This window comes from Bos grunniens, chromosome 28 (assembly GCF_055505025.1).
Source record: "Bos grunniens cultivar Pamir isolate PY7600 chromosome 28, Bosgru_T2T1.0, whole genome shotgun sequence".
NCBI classification, from domain to species: Eukaryota; Metazoa; Chordata; class Mammalia; order Artiodactyla; family Bovidae; genus Bos; species Bos grunniens.
Genome location: NC_141192.1, coordinates 14100035 through 14116087, shown reverse-complemented (window position 1 = coordinate 14116087; position 16053 = coordinate 14100035). Strand labels below are relative to the sequence as shown.

Genomic DNA, 16053 nt, shown 5'->3' with positions numbered 1-16053 from the left:
CTTTTTGGTGCTATTCACAATATAATGGCTATAGACACAACATAACCTTTAGGTTTAATCTGAATAATTCGTATTTTCCCATCATTTTCTTAAGTTTAAAAAATCCATAAGATAATTAATCACTAATTTGTAGCATTTGCCAATTTCTGCTGTAAATACTTCCGTCATGGCTGATGTCAGGCTACCAAAGTCACATCACTGAAGAGTTGGAAAGAGCTATGAAGTGGTATATATTATATAGCATTTCTGCTATGTAAATATAATAGACATGAATACTTTCCAGAGCATAAGTAGTAGTAAAGTTTGTAAAACAGAAAGTGCTGAGTTTGGTTATATATTACCTTTACTTTTAATATTATTTATCCAATCACAAGTATATATAATTTAATTTTAAATAACAACTGTGTTTATCAACTTAAATATGGCATTCCTGAAAAGTTAACCATTGGCTTTTGTGAGCTGGTACAGGTTGACCATAGATACCATTGGTTACATCAACCCCAAAGGGCTAAAGAGATCTGAAGTGCTCTGCATCTATGTTACATAGTCAGTTATTTTTAATAAATAACTTAATGGTTTTATTAATATGTCAGGCCACAGAACACATTGCATATTCACATGAATTTAATCATATCTCAGTGCAGGAGATGTACAAGATGCTGGTTCATTCCCTGGGTTGGGGGATCCCCTGGAGGAGGGCATGGCAACCCACTCCAGTATCCTTGCCTGGAGAATCCCATGAACAGAGAAGCCCGGTCAGCTAAAGTCCATAGAGTTGCAAAGAGTCGGACATGACTGAAGTGACTTAGCACTAGCGCTAGAAATGTATTGCTTATTTTAGTATATGTACTAAACCCAAGAAGGTTTTCTTCTCTACTGTTGAACATCAAATTCATTGCAGAATGGTTGGGATTCAGGCTGTGAAATCAAGCTGTGTTAGTTGGAATTCTAAATCCTCCATATACTACCTGAATGCTTTCAAGCAAGTTGTTTAATTTCTCTAAATCCCAACCGTCTTACTTATAAAATGATATTTCTATCTTAAGGTTGTTGAGATAGTTAAATGAAAGAGTGTGCTTAAAATGACTCCATATAAAGAGTGCTCAAGAAATGTGACATATACCTAATCATATATAGACCCTCATTACTTGGGGGTTGTAATATATTACATTCTGTTTGAACATATGACACAGACTAAATCCTCTGCAAGGATTAATGATTAGCAGCAAAGTATTAACTTGTGTTCTATCATATTTCTGTGGACAAAGATGACTGTTTCTTTAAAGATAGAATGTTCTACCTTTAAAATTACCCAAGGTATTAGTACATTCTCTCTCGTTTGATAATCCTTTCTTCATGCTTGGAGAGGTTGGTTTGTTAGGAGCTGCAAGGCATTCACTGTTAACACAGATCTTGGTCCCTGCACCCTTGAATTTGACAGTCTTGCAAAAGAGGCCAGACAAGAGCACCACTGACAGTAGCAGGAGGCAAAGTGGAGCGATGGCCAGGAGAGGTGTATCGTAAAGACCTGGGGTCTCTGATGCCGAGAAGGTGTGGGACTGGCGGAACTCCTTGGAGTGTGAGAATCAGGCTGACTTGGTTTTTAATCCCACTGTAGATTTTAGAACTGTATGGCCTTGGGCATGTGACTTATACTTTCTGGGTCTCAGTTTTCTCTTTTCGCAGATGAGAGTAGTAATAGGAGATATGCATACAGTGGGAAACCATTAGACTTAGAAAGCATTTAGGACACATTTGTTCCTGTCCCACTCCATGCCCCTTTCTTTTCTGCCCCCTTCTCCTTCCTCCTTAACTCCTATGCCCCTTCCTTCTGTCACGTCTCCTTGTCCTCTGATGGGAGGGATTGGAAAGATCAGATCAGTTCAGTCCAGTCACTCAGTCGTGTCTGACTCTTTCTGACTCCATGGACTGTAGCACACCAGGCTTCCCTGTCCATCACCAACTCCTGGAGCTTGCTCAAAATCACGTCCATTGAGTCGGTGATGCCATCCAACCATCTCATCCTCCGTCGTCCCCTTCTCCTCCTGCCTTCAATCTTTCACAGCATCAGGGTCTTTTCCAGTGAGTCAGTTCTTCGCATCAGGTGGCCAAAGTATTGGAGTTTCAGCTTCAGCATCTGTCCTTCCATTGAATATTCAGGGCTGATTTCCTTTAGGATGGACTGGTTGGATCTCCTAGCAGTCCAAGGGACTCTCAAGGGTCTTCTCCAACACTACAGTTCAAAAGCATCAGTTCTTCGGTGCTCATCTTTCTTTATAGTCCAATTCTCACATCCATACATGACTATTGGAAAAACTATAGCTTTGACTAGATGGACCTTTGTTGGCAAAGCAATGTCTTTGCTTTTCAGTATTGCTGTTTAGATTGGTCATAGCTTTTCTTCCAAGGAACAAGTGTCTTTTAATTTTATGGCTGCAGTCACCATATGCAGTGATTTTGGAGCCCCCAAAAATAAAGTCTGTCACTGTTTCCATTGTTTCTCCATTTATTTGCCATGAACTGATGGGACTAGTTTCCCTGATCTTTGTTTTCTGAATGTTGAGTTTTAAGCCAACTTTTTCACTCTCCTCTTTCACTTTCATCAAGAGGCTCTTTAGTTCTTCTTTGCCTCTGCCATAAGGGTGGTGTCATCTGCATGTATGAGGTTCTTGATACTTCTCCCAGCAGTCTTGATTCCAGCTTTTACTTCATTCAGTCCAACGTTTCTCATGATGTTCTCTGCATATAAGTTAAATAAGTAGGGTGATAATATACAATCTTGACGTAGTCCTTTCCCGATTTGGAACCAGTCTTTTGTTCTACGTCCAGTTCTAACTGTTGCTTCTTGACCTGCATACAGATTTCTCAGGGGATACTTGATGGAAAGTGTGTTGTTTCACATTAGCCCTGGTAGGATTTTAATTTTTAAATATTTTAAACCGCCAAAAGCAATGGCACCATTAAATAAAGTTTAAAAATCAAATCATTGCAAACCACATTGTTCACAAAAATCTTTGCATCTTTGCTTATTAACTTTTATCCTTTTACTCATTGCAAATATTATGTTAAAAATAGCAACAGATATATCAATACTATTCTTATATTTACTGTGTTCACTTAATATTGTGTAATAAAAATTTAGCATATTTAGTTTATATTTGGACAGAGGAGCCTGTTAGGCTGCAATCCATGGGGTCACTATGGAGAAGGCAATGGCACCCCACTCCAGTACTCTTGCCTGGAAAATCCCATGGATGGATGAGCCTGGTGGGCTGCAGTCCATGGGGTCGCTAAGAGTCGGACATGACTGAGCGACTTCACTTTTACTTTTCACTTTCATGCATTGGAGAAGGAAATGGCAACCCACTCCAGTGTTCTTGCCTGGAGAATCCCAGGGACGGGGGAGCCTGGTGGGCTGCCATCTATGGGGTCACACAGAGTCGGACACGACTGAAGTGACTTAGCAAGCAAGCAAGTTTATATTTGGTTATTGTAAATAAATATGATTATTTCCATAATGTTCAGTATTTAGATGGTTTTGGTTTTTTGAAAGTTATGACCAACCTAGATAGCATATTCAAAAGCAGAGACATTACTTTGCCAACAAAGGTTCATCTAGTCAAGGCTATGGTTTTTCCTGTGGTCATGTATGGATGTGAGAGTTGGACTGTGAAGAAAGCTGAGCGCTGAAGAATTGATGCTTTTGAACTGTGGTGTTGAAGAAGACTCTTGAGAGTCCCTTGGACTGCAAGGAGATCCAACCAGTCCATTCTGAAGGAGATGAGCCCTGGGATTTCTTTGGAAGGAATGATGCTGAAGCTGAAACTCCAGTACTTTGGCCACCTCATGCGAAGGTTGACTCATTGGAAAGGACTCTGATGCTGGGAGGGATTGGGGGCAAGAGGAGAAGGGGACAACAGAGGATGAGATGGCTGGATGGCATCTCTGACTCGATGGGCGTGAGTCTGGGTGAACTCCGGGAGTTGGTGATGGACAGGGAGGCCTGGCGTGCTGCGATTCATGGGATCGCAAAGAGTCGGACACCACTGAGCAACTGACCTGATCTGATCTGATCTGATTTTTTTGTTATAAAAATATCTGCTAAAATATTTTGGAAACCACTACTCTCGATGACTGAAAAGGTCTTTTACAGCTCTTACATTCTATGACTTGATTACTTTTGTAAAGGTCCAAAAAACGCCCAATCTATAGTCCTTCTTTCCTTTTTTCTCCCATAAGCATTTCAGAACTGCAACTCTGTGCCTAATGACCATTTAGGCACTGGCAGAACTAGAGCCCCTTTAGATCAATGGCAAACTCAGAGGTGGTTTTCCTGCAAAGGGCTTCCTGATTCCAGACAGCCTTTGGTGCAGCCCTCCACCCAACCCGCCCCTTCCCTGAGGGACTTCTGCTCTGAATTACGCCTCCACCCCACCTCCTCAGTCAGCTGAATGCTGGGCTCTTGATCTGACTCTGCCTTTTGCCCAGTTTTATCCTTTCTTGGTCCCTTGGTTCCTCACCCTCATCCCTTTTTACCCTTTATTTTCCTCTCATTTTTGTTGGCTTCTGTCTCTGGACAAGAATATAGTTGCTCCTGTTCCTCCACCTTCCCAACATGTTGCGTCTACAGTGGAGGCTTCCTGTCTTCCCACTGGAAGGCGTGCTGCCTCTACCTGTGAGCAGGTCGGAAGACTCCATCCTTAGGCTGGTTCTGTGGCTCTTAATCCTTGAGATGCTGTCAAGTCTTTACCTCTGCCTCTGGCAACTTGGCTTGTGCTTTTGTGTTGAATTATAATCATGGTATATAGTTTTCTCTTTGACATTAAAATGTTTTATTCATTCAAGCATTATGCATTGACATCTTTCTGTATTTCTGGCAGCATGTTGGGTACTGGGGTTAATAGTATAGTTAATCTCAGAAATTTAATAGAGTTAATCTCGAAAGCTCTCTGTTAGTATGAAGAAGAAACAAGCAAGAATGTAATTACTGGTCCATGTGCTCAGCTGTCATCCTAGAGGTTAGGGTCAAAGTTCTGGATGATGCAAAATATGGGGATCAGGCTATGAGTTGGTGACTCTTCCTAACCAGCATTAATCATGATTTTTTTTTTTTTTTTGGATGAGTTAAGAATGCAACTAAGGTCCTGATTTTATTTTTCTTGGTATTCTCTGCAAAGGGCCTGGCATATAGTAGGTGGTTATTAAATCCTTGATAACTAAATGAGTGACGCTTTTTCTTATGAGAGAAAATAAATGTTTTTAGAAGAGTCAGCTTTATACCACAGTTTCAGGGAATGAATTGTGATGAAAAGCGAAGATTGCTTTTACTTGAAAGAGGCTGACAAATTTCCCAGACCTGGGATCACTTTATGCAGTGTATGATTTAAGGGTGAGTGAGCATGCCAGAGCGCTCCACTTGAGCTGAGTGATGGGGAATGAGTTGTGGAGCTCTGGTCTTAGATGGTATTTTGTGAAAAATAGTTGGAGATTTATGGCTATTAAACAACTTTGTAGCTGCCCCCTTCTTGTTTTGAAGCCTGCCAAATATCTCCTCCTGCGGTCTGTATCATGCTCCTGCCGGGCATCCATGATATTCAGACATATCCACTGGAATGCAGGTTTCCGTGGAATGCACCCAATGGGAGGGGCTTGAATTGTACAGTTCATCTGAAGACATTTGTTTTCTGGAACCACGGAATGAAATTCTCACTTTGCAAGTCTCTTTTACTGTATTTCGTTGAATCTTTTCCAATGAGGTTGCCAGAGTTCTAGCTTCCTTTCTGCATGATGGAAACTGCAGAGCACAGTATATTAGTGACCATTATCATTAATGATGTGAGTTTAAAAAATTATTAGTAACTCTCCAATTGTGAGCAGGAGACAAGTACAAAAACCTGCATATGCTTTGGCCAATCTTAAGTAGAAAGACTTACCAGGTAGAATGAGCATCTTAAGCCTTGGCATGAAGTGGGGGATTTATATTTATTGCTATTTATCCACTTTTTCTATTCCGTTGTTACAGTTCAGTACCTTAAGAAGAATTAGAACTGGGATATTTCACCAAAAAAGCCAACCAGAGATGGCCTTAATTCATTTTGTGCAAGTACTGGAAAACTGTTAGAGAAAGTGTCCTCTAATTATGGGTTTTCAACATCAGATGTATGGATTAGGTAGAAACAGGACCCTGTTTTTTCAATTTTCATGTTTAATTTTGAGAAATTCAAAGAATGTAGAGAAGTTTGAAAAATAACAAGCATGCTTAGTTACCCTACAGGATTTGTATTTTCTAATATGTTGTTTTTTTTTTTTTTTCAAGTGTTATGTTTCAATAAAAGAAATAAACCTTAAGTGTAAAATTGAAGCTCCCCACTTTCCATTAGCCCCAATTCTGTTACTCTGTTCTCTGGTAGGGGCAACCATTTTCATGAATTTAATATTTAACTTTTATATTTTTTAGATCTTTCCATATACACATGAGATCAAAGAACTACACATTTACATAAATAGTATTGCACTGCATTTATCATTTTGCGACTTGCATTTTCACTTTGCATTAAATTTTTAGACCTATTCAAATTGAGATCTATAAATCAGCTTTATTGCTCTTAAGTGCTAAATATTATTCTGTCATATGAATATACAACATTTTATTTATCCATTTTCCTCATTGATAGACATTTGAATTATTTCCAATTTGTTCTGTTGTAAATAATGCTGCAATAAACATTGTTTTATGATCTACCTTACAGACCTGAGTAAAATTTTCCATAGTGTATATATTTTAAAGGGAATTGCAGTACCAGTTTTCAGTTTTATTAGATATTGCTAAATTACTCTCCTAAGTGGTTGAACCAATGTACATTCCCACTGGCAAAAGATGAGAGGTTAAGAGTTTTGTTGCCCTTGGTTCTCTATAGCACTCTTTATTATGAGACTTAAAAGTTTGCCAACTATGATGAACAAAAAATTGTACTTTGTTTTAATCTGAGGTGCCCTTAGGGCTAGTGAATTTGACCATCTTCTCTTTTATTTATTGGCCACTCAGGTTTTCTCTTCTTTGAATTATCTTTTTTTTTCTTTTGTCCATTTTTATTATATTTTTATTTATTTAGAGACAGATATTCTAAATGCGAATATTTTATTGTAGATGTTACAAAAATCCTCTAACGGGGAGATTCATAAAGTAAAATGTGAAAGTGTAATTTTTTGCCATGGATGGTTAGAAAATTTTCCAAGTACTTAAAGATTTGAGAATCATTTGTAGTTCTGAGGAGTCTGATTTACCCCAATTTTCCTGATCCCATTTTAGGCATATCTGCTTTATCCACATAAAGGAAAACATTATTTAAAAATTTCCACTAATGTTTCTATTATCTCATTCCTGATATACTATGAATGTATTGCTTCAGTTTCAAGGGTAATTCTTTAATCAGGAACAGGTAATGTGCAAATATAAGACACTGTTTTGTCCACTTCTTTCATATGATTGTGCTTTTCTGAATCAAGCTTCTAAGCATAATTTTCAACATCACTATTAAAAAGATCACACGGACTTCATTTTGCTAAAAGTCAAGTCAAAGAACTGGTATTTAGAATCTTGGTTTGTACCAGTTTTCCCAAACATCCAGCCACGAAAGTCTCACCAAAAGGCATAGTTTGCAAAATTGTTCTCATCCTGGTTTCTTTTCCATGACTTGAGTTTATAAATGGACACTGAGCAGAAAGTAATTAAATGCTAGGCATAGAATGATGACTGCAAAACAGAACTAAAGCCACACAATTTTTGCTTCGACTAAAACTGGAAATAAAACTTAAATCACTATTTTACTCTTGGTTACAAAACATGAATGTTTTGCCCAGTCAGAGATATTTGCTGAGAGGTAGTTTCTTCTAGTAATTTTAGGAAAAGCTGTCATCAAATTGTCAACAGCCCAAATTGAGATTAAAAATACCAAGAAACATCACAATATAGCAACCTAAAACTCATCCTGGATCTTCAGGCTTTTTTAGCAATGAGATCGAGCAGAAACATTGACAGGGAGAGAAGCTCTGGCCTCTTTCAGAGGAAGTATAGTAGATCTGTGGAAGGACAGCCCTGGTTGCTCCTCCCCTGCCTCAAGCAGGAGCAGCATACGATGAATAGACGCCATACTTAGAACATTCTCTTTGTGTCTCATTGATCAAATAGGGAAGCCCTATTGATCAAATAGGGATTACAGGAGACCTTGAATGCCAAATGGAGAAGCACCTGGTGATTCTAGTGTTTGAATTTTAATCTAATTGCTGATTGTTTTATATGATTACAGCATCTGAAAAAGTCTTTAGGTACTTTTTCAAATGTTTTTCTTAGGGACTGAACTTTGATCTTTCTGGACCCGATACCCTTGGATCAAGCTTTAAACACAGTATATTTCTCTTGCTGCTGGAGTTAAGTAATGCTACCCAAAATCTGTCTCTACCTTAGGGACATAGCTTCTGCTTTTGCACCATTCAGAACTCTTTCTCTAAGTCTCCACTGAAAGCCGCTTAATCAAACATCTCAAATGTCAGAAACAGGGTTTAAAGGGTTTTTCTAGCAAGTAGGTCTAATCTCCTACTTAGTTTTGATTCCCATAATGTCTATAATCTCTTTGGAGAAAAGGCCTGCTCCTACTAGGGCAAATATATCCCATAAATGTATTTCCTTTTCCAGAAAGAAAAATGTAGCATTAATGAAATTTACTTTTTCATGAAGCTTGGAAAGGTTGTAAGCTTAGGATTTTGATCCTAGCAGATGTTCTTTTTAGGATATTAAAAAAAAAAAAAAAAAAAGTAGTGTTTGATTCAGAAGTCTCAGTAAGAATTGCAGCAGTGATGCTTCGTGTTCCACGCTACCTCACTCTGAATATGACATACTGGTCAGTAGCCCGGAGTGACACCCGGCTCTCCAGCTGTGGTCTTTCCTCACACCTTAGCCCCCATGGGTGTAGCACTAATTAGAGACAGAGAGCAGCCTGGGTCACACCATATCAAGGTGGATGGTTAAAGAACTTTGCATGTAGGAAAAAAAGCATCTGCACAGATAGATTTCATATCGTTTTCTCTCAGTCCTCCAAATGGCAAAGTTTTGTTGATAACCATTGTACTTCAAATTTCAGATGATTTTTTTAGTGCTATTGTTAAATGTAGCCACAACCCCAACTGCAAGGTCTTCGATATCATGTATCCTTCTCCTGGGTCACTTCATGCTTCTTACGTCTTCACCTTTCCCCTGTCTCCATGCCGCATTGGGCCCAGGAAACAAGCCCTCTTTGTCCCATTCACCCTGCAGGCCGAGCTCAGCCTCTTCACTGGTTCCATAGAAATCTATGTACAGTAAGGGTTTAATCTGTGGGAATTTGGGGTAGAAATCTATTGGGGAATAACTGTGACAGAAATCTAAGTCTGCATCATTTCCTGCCCTCAACATCTCTTTTCCTTCTCCTCCTCACAATTCCACTCAATAAACAAACCATCCCCTTGTCTCAGATCCCTTCCACCGGTACCAAGTCCCCTCAAAGCATTGTATTTGACCTGACACTTACCAAAATATTATCTCAACAGAGACAGCTCTTGCTTCCTAAGAAGAACCTTGGTCCATAACATGTTCTCCAAACCCAGATCCCAAGGAGACAAGTTTGGTAAACAGAAGTGTTTAGTGTTTGGCGTTGCTCATGTTGGTGTGCTTTTTTTTTTCACACAGGCCTCCAGTGACAGCGTTGCTGTGTCTCCTAAGAGCCGCTACACACCCCTGCCTTCTGCTTCCAGGGAACTCACCAGTCACCGAGGTAGGAACCCTGCTTTTTATTGCGTTTTGTGGCTACAGGGAGAGATACTGGGCTGTGCAGAGCTCGGGAATCATTACTGCTGCCTTGGCACTTTGGATGGAACAAGTGATTTTCAAGTCTGTGATAAGAAAACCATACCTGTCAAGCCTCATAATTTTGACTCACATTAAATAGAATTTAGTGGCAGTCTTTTGGGAAGGCAAATAGGTCTATGGTGGAATATAATTTTGTGATTTTTTTTTTCTTTAAGCAAAGAGATTATCACACTTAAAAGTTACAAAGGAGGTCATTACCTCCAGAGAAAGTGGTGGAGAGAAATTGGGAAACTCACTAATATTTGTAAAAGTGTCACTATTTGGGAGTATTATAGTTGAAATCTGTAATTTCAAAATGAGTGAACTCTACATTACAGCTAAAAGGATAGAATCAATATGCAGTTTTCCTTGAATTCTCTGATCCTTAAAATTTTAATTTGGCTTACCCAGCTCTTCCAAAGCCTTGAATTTCTATTGTCATCTCTAGAGTCTGCAAGGAATATAGTTTAAACATGCTTTATCTCCAACTGGCTGTTTAAGCCAAGGACCATGTGATCACTTCTGTTTTAATTGGTTAGGACAGGAAGAGGCCATGTGATGTAATTTGTTTACCCCTTTTTATTCTAGTTATGACCACAGTCATATTTCATAGTTACAAATCTATCTTCCAAGGGTAAGTAAGAACAGGCTTAGGTTGAGGGCTCTACATACTTTTACACATCACTTCCCCAAGCAGAAAATTGCTCTGTTCATTCAAGGGACACTGAATAAGGGCTCTTCCAGCTTTGTCATCCAAGCTGCATTGCAGGATGGGTAGGTAGGAGCCAAGTCTGTAGAGATCATCAGAAAGTGATGGAACTGGCCCTCTAGGGAGATGTGGGGGCTTTGGTTAAATGGCACACTACCATTCTGTAGGATTCCAGGTATCTGTGACTTGGACTTGTGTTTTCTGTTTGATATCTGGATTCAGTGGAGTTGATTTAATTAATTAATTAATAATTAGTATTAATTAACACATAATTAATATGCATTGGTTTAATTAGGGTTCAGTTGTGATTCCATTCTGAAAGTGTGCAATTTGTGAAAATCAATTTTGCTCAACGTCAAGTAGCATAAATAGCTGCCAATGTGTTTTTGAGGGGTATGAACAGATCTCTTCTGAATATTCTTATGAAGGTTTTGAGTATATCCCTTTAAAGACTTGTTTTTCACAGGGGTGGGGGGGATTCCTCTACACAAATTATTATACCCTGTCTAGAAGGAATAACAAATTAAGCCTTGCATCATAGTCTCATGGATTTATTTATTAGTCTCTTGTATTTGAATTGATTGAGTTTGTGTTGATTACATGAATAGAAACTGAAGTCTCAGAGCCCTCAAGCCTGCTTCAGTTCATCTGGCCATGAAATTGAGATTTCACAACAGGAGGACTTGATCAAATAAGTGATAGTCATCAGTAACGGGGCAAAGGTCATCTGTCATTGTAACAGTAAAATAAAAAATCTGAACCTTGAAGAAAAGGAATATAGAGCAATAAGTTTTGAAGATACTTGGGTAATACTTGGAATATGGAAAAATGCCTAGTGTGATCTGAATTAAAATAGACACTCTTGATTGACATCAGAGTATAACACCAATGGAAAAAGTGTTATTTAATAGAAGCCAAGACAAATGTCTTGATTTTCTTGAGCAATTAATATATATTTAATACATTTGTTGCCTAATCATTGCTAAGTACTTGGATGTTGAAAAAGCAAGTCAGCATCATGAAAGATGGCCAGGTCTTTGGACTTATGGTCATGAGGAGACCAGAAAGAGAGAACCAAAGATGCCTATTAGGCTGAATTACTATTGGGCTGATATGTGTAGGGAAAATATGAGACTAATATATTTCAGCTTGGCATGAATCATGCAGTGACAAATGAGGAAAACGATAGTTTTCAGCACCAGAATGAAACCACTTAATGACATCTTGTGTTTTTTTTTTTTTTTGTATTTAAGTTAAAGAAATTATTCTAAGTTTCTGATTCCTTAGATCACCAAACTCCTTGAGGGTCATTTGTTAATATTTCCATGGAAACAGCCTACAAACATTTATCCAGAGAGATGCTTCCACGTTATAAAGCAAATTACACCAGTTGTTTCCCAGGTGAAATCCTCCATGATGTCTGGACTCAGTCTGTAAAGCCCTAAGTGGAAATTCTATTTGCAAATACTTTTTGATTCATCTGGTTGCCAATCTCTTTTCATTCCGCACCAGCGACTACACAAACTGGTAGGTAGTCGTTCATGTACAAATTGCTATTTTTCTATACATGCCATTTTCCCTGTGCTTGTCCTTTTATGTGACTTCCAATGTCGAGTTTGATAGGCCAGGGATCCATGTCCTTAGGACTGTAGATTCAAATGCAAGAGGAGTCTGAGCTCAGAATAATGATCAGGAGTCAGGGGACTCTATTTTTCCATCTATAACGTACAGATAAACCAGACCTCCTAGAGATAGTGATGCCCAGTGCTCTGTGCTTCCTCTGGGAGATTTTTAATTATTGCACCTTCATGGGATTTCTCCCCTTCTTAATTTCCTTTGTTGCTGTGGGTTGCTAAGTTGTGTCCAACTCTTTGCGACCCCATGAACTGTAGCACATCAGGCTCCTCTGTCCATGGGGATTTCCAGGCAAGAATACTGGAGTGGGTTGCCATTTCCTTCTCCAGGGGAATATCCTGGAGCAGGAAGTGAACCTGTGTCTCCTGCGTTGGCTGACGGATTCTTTACTGCTGAGCCGGCTGGGAAGCCCTTATCTCCTTTGTGTAGTTGCTTATGTTCTGCTTTATATAACACAGGTCAGGTCTGTGTATGTCTTGAACTCCTTATAAATGCACAAGCTCCCTGAGGGGCAATATAGATTCTAACTCTTTTCTTTCATATCACTAACTCCTACTCAGGTATAAGCTGAAACACCACAGCTCCAAGGAAAGCTCCTCTGATCCCACTCTATCCATTTGCATTCGGTCAGTTTCCCCTTTTCAGGGGCTGTTTTCCTGGACAGCAGCTTTCAGTGGAGATCAGGGTGGGGTGGAGGTTGGAGGTACGGGTGTTTACTTAGCACTGTATCTTCAGTACCTGTCACAGGACCTCCTACTTAATCAGAGATCCATAAATATTTGTTCAGTAAACGATGAGCGATAGAAACCCAGGGGAAAGGCAGTACCTTTGGTACCTCTAACTGTTATCTAAGTACCTGGTTGCACATAAATTGCAAGGTAACTTGATTGCATCTGAGGAAGGAGACCCATCTGCCTTTGGGGGTGAGCACATACTGAAGGGAGAGGCCAGTCTTAGAAATGGCAGGCTTCAACTCTGTTGCTTTCAGAAACCCAAGTCATCTTGGACGGGAGCTCTATCTGTTGGTTCATTGCCAGACAGCATTTAGCCATATTGCATAACTTCCAAGTAGATCATTATTTTGAAGTCATAGTTGTCAGACTCTGGTGTTTGGCTGACGGAAAGGAATAGGATGAATTAAAGCAACTTATGGAGTTCTTGTACTAGTACAGAAGCTCTCAGAGAAGGGACTGGACTCTCAATAAGATGCAGGTTGTGGTAAAGATAGAGTTTTAGAACAGTCCACTTAAAATCTCTCTGAGAATTCTCCTCTAGTTCTGAGCATGTCTTCAAAATATGGGGATATGGTGCTGTATCAGTGATGCCAGCTGCTACCTGCTGCTGGTCTGCACGCTACATCATCAGTGGGTAGCCACATTTATGAGGAATGTTGAAATGTTTGTGGGAGAAATGTCTCTTTCAATATATCCTGGCCATAGGATGTACCCCTGAAAGCCATAGATTGCTACTTTTTATCTAGTAGCTATTAGAAGTAGAATTTGCATCTTTATTAACCATTGTGTCTTTTGGGAAAACATTTCTATTTAGAGCAGAGACCATCAATACACCCAATAAGGTGGGGAGGGTAAATATTACTGTTCTCATTTAACAGAGGAAGATACTCGCAGCAATTGGTAGGAAAGACGGAATCACTCAGCAACATAGGAAAGGAAAAAATCCAGACTCTGTGTCCTTGGATCCCAGGCCACCCCAGTTATTTGTCCTTTACACAGGATGCATGAAGCAGATGCAGGATTCACTGAGGCACTGTGCTGGGGGAAAGAGGAGAGAACGTACAGGAAAAGGCACAGCCGGAGCTGTCCACTGTCAGGGGTGCGTTCCCAAAGCCCGTGTGAAGGCTGTGACAAAGTATGGCATCCTTGCCTGTTCGGTCAAAAGAATTGCCTGTTACGCCTTTCTGATACCCTTTTATAAAAAAATTACAAATCTACACATGCAGAAGCAGAGACAATTTGAAAAGCCAAAGAGGAAAATGCTCTGGTACCAGTCTGAATTCAGAGAGGGAAAATTTAATGCACACTATTCACATTATGAAAGACTTTAATGTAAGGAATCAGAGGCTTACACATGCAGGAAAGGGCTGACGGGGCAGGTGTCACCCCGAGTCTCAGCTCAGAGACCTGTGATTCTTAAGAGCTTGAGGACCATTTCTGTGCATCTCAGAAATCCTTGGGCATCTCCTACTAACTTTCTCAGTCTGCGGCACTTAGTTCTTCAGACTTTATGGACTACCCACATGTTGCCCTGCCCCTTCTTTCTGGATTTCCAAATCATACTGTCTCTCTCTTTGGCCCACTCTAACCAAGAACCATGCACAGAGGGGATTTTGGGAAATGTAGTTTCTAGCCTCTCTGATCTGCAGAGAAAACCTCAGGAGTGGATAGTGTCAGTGCCCAATTAAAACAGACAAGTCAGCACATCTACTGTAATCCTTGCCAATAGCTATCACAGTGAGGGTTTCATTCCAGTTGTTTGCACACACCCATTTTGCAAAGTAACTGCAAAACCAGTGAACATCCCTGAATTATTACTACCCCCACCTCCCAATGATCAAACAATCTGGAAGATGTACCATAGTTAGCTTGTCATATTATGCACTGGACTTTAAAAGTATGAAAGAGAGCAGGAAGCTGAGAGGGAATCTGTTATGAAAACTTGCTGGGGGATGATAATACCCTATGTCTATGTGTTGTTGGAAACCTTGCCATTATTTTTATTGACACAGTTGTAAGAAGCTCATCCTCTTATCCAACCAGGGGCTTGGTCTATTTGTGTTGGGAATTGATTGCTGGGACTGTCACAGAGTGATTTACATAGCAACTTATCATAATTAGTTATCATTCGCAGTTTCCTTAATGTGCATTGCACTTTATGCTTAGCAATTGATTTTTCTGTATTTCTCCATGAAGCAGCTCAATGAGTGTCATCCAAAAAAGAAGAAAAAGACAGAAAGAAAAACTGCAGGCATTTTTTATTTTTATTTTTTAAACAGTTTTAGCTTGAGATATCATAAAACACATTTTCACAGAAGTCGTAAATGCAGAGAGTTTTGCTTTAACTATTTAAATAAGCCAAAGTGAAATGAATCAGAGGAAAATTAAATGGATATAAATGAAGATATGTCAACGTAGGTGAGGATGCTTGGAATGGGGAGATGTTGGCTACAAAAACTGTATGCCACCAGAAAGAATACTTCCAGGAAAGCTCAAGATGGGGCTGCTTGATAACCAAACTTCATCATAATTTGTTTTAGCTTATAGGATTTGAAAACAGTCTTTCTCCTTCAGACAATTTAAAATCCTTTTTCTATTTTTCATATTTCTACCATCTTGCTAAGGTCAACCCACAGGGAATGTGAAGGCTTAAGTAGACTTGATCATTATAAATGGAATCTACACAGAATAATAACAAAGACTCAAGGAAAACAAGTGTATTTATTTGCTGAACTCTTACCAGTTCAGCATCAAGAAGTCTTCTTGCCTATTGCTTGTTGGTTTTCACTGACCATTTAAAAAGACGGAATAAGCGATCCCATGGTTATGCTGACCCTGCCAGGTGGTTCTCACCTAAGATTAAACTCATAACCAAGGTGACCTGTTTATTTGTGGCCTTCTGTTCTCCCAGAATATTTTGATTAGTTTTTCAAGGGAGCTAACCATCAGATAATCATCAGATTATAATCATCAGATGATAATCTCAGAAAATGTGATTGATTCATTAAAGATTCAGAGAAGCATGATGGATCCAGCTTTCCTCTATGGAAAGTATATGAAAGCTGTGGATAAAAAGAAACAAAGACGTGGGTAGG

The 16053-nt window shown here is 39.4% G+C and overlaps 1 protein-coding gene across 3 annotated transcripts in view; it reads left to right on the top strand.

The window, feature by feature from the left end:
- Positions 1 to 16053, top strand: part of LRMDA (leucine rich melanocyte differentiation associated) — a 1316517-nt gene that overhangs the window by 909949 nt on the left and 390515 nt on the right. For all 3 annotated transcript variants that reach the window (XM_086381846.1, XM_086381847.1, XM_086381848.1), the window contains one exon: positions 9722 to 9806. In XM_086381846.1, the coding sequence (XP_086237972.1) occupies positions 9722 to 9806 (85 nt within the window). The remainder of the gene's footprint in view (positions 1 to 9721; positions 9807 to 16053) is intronic.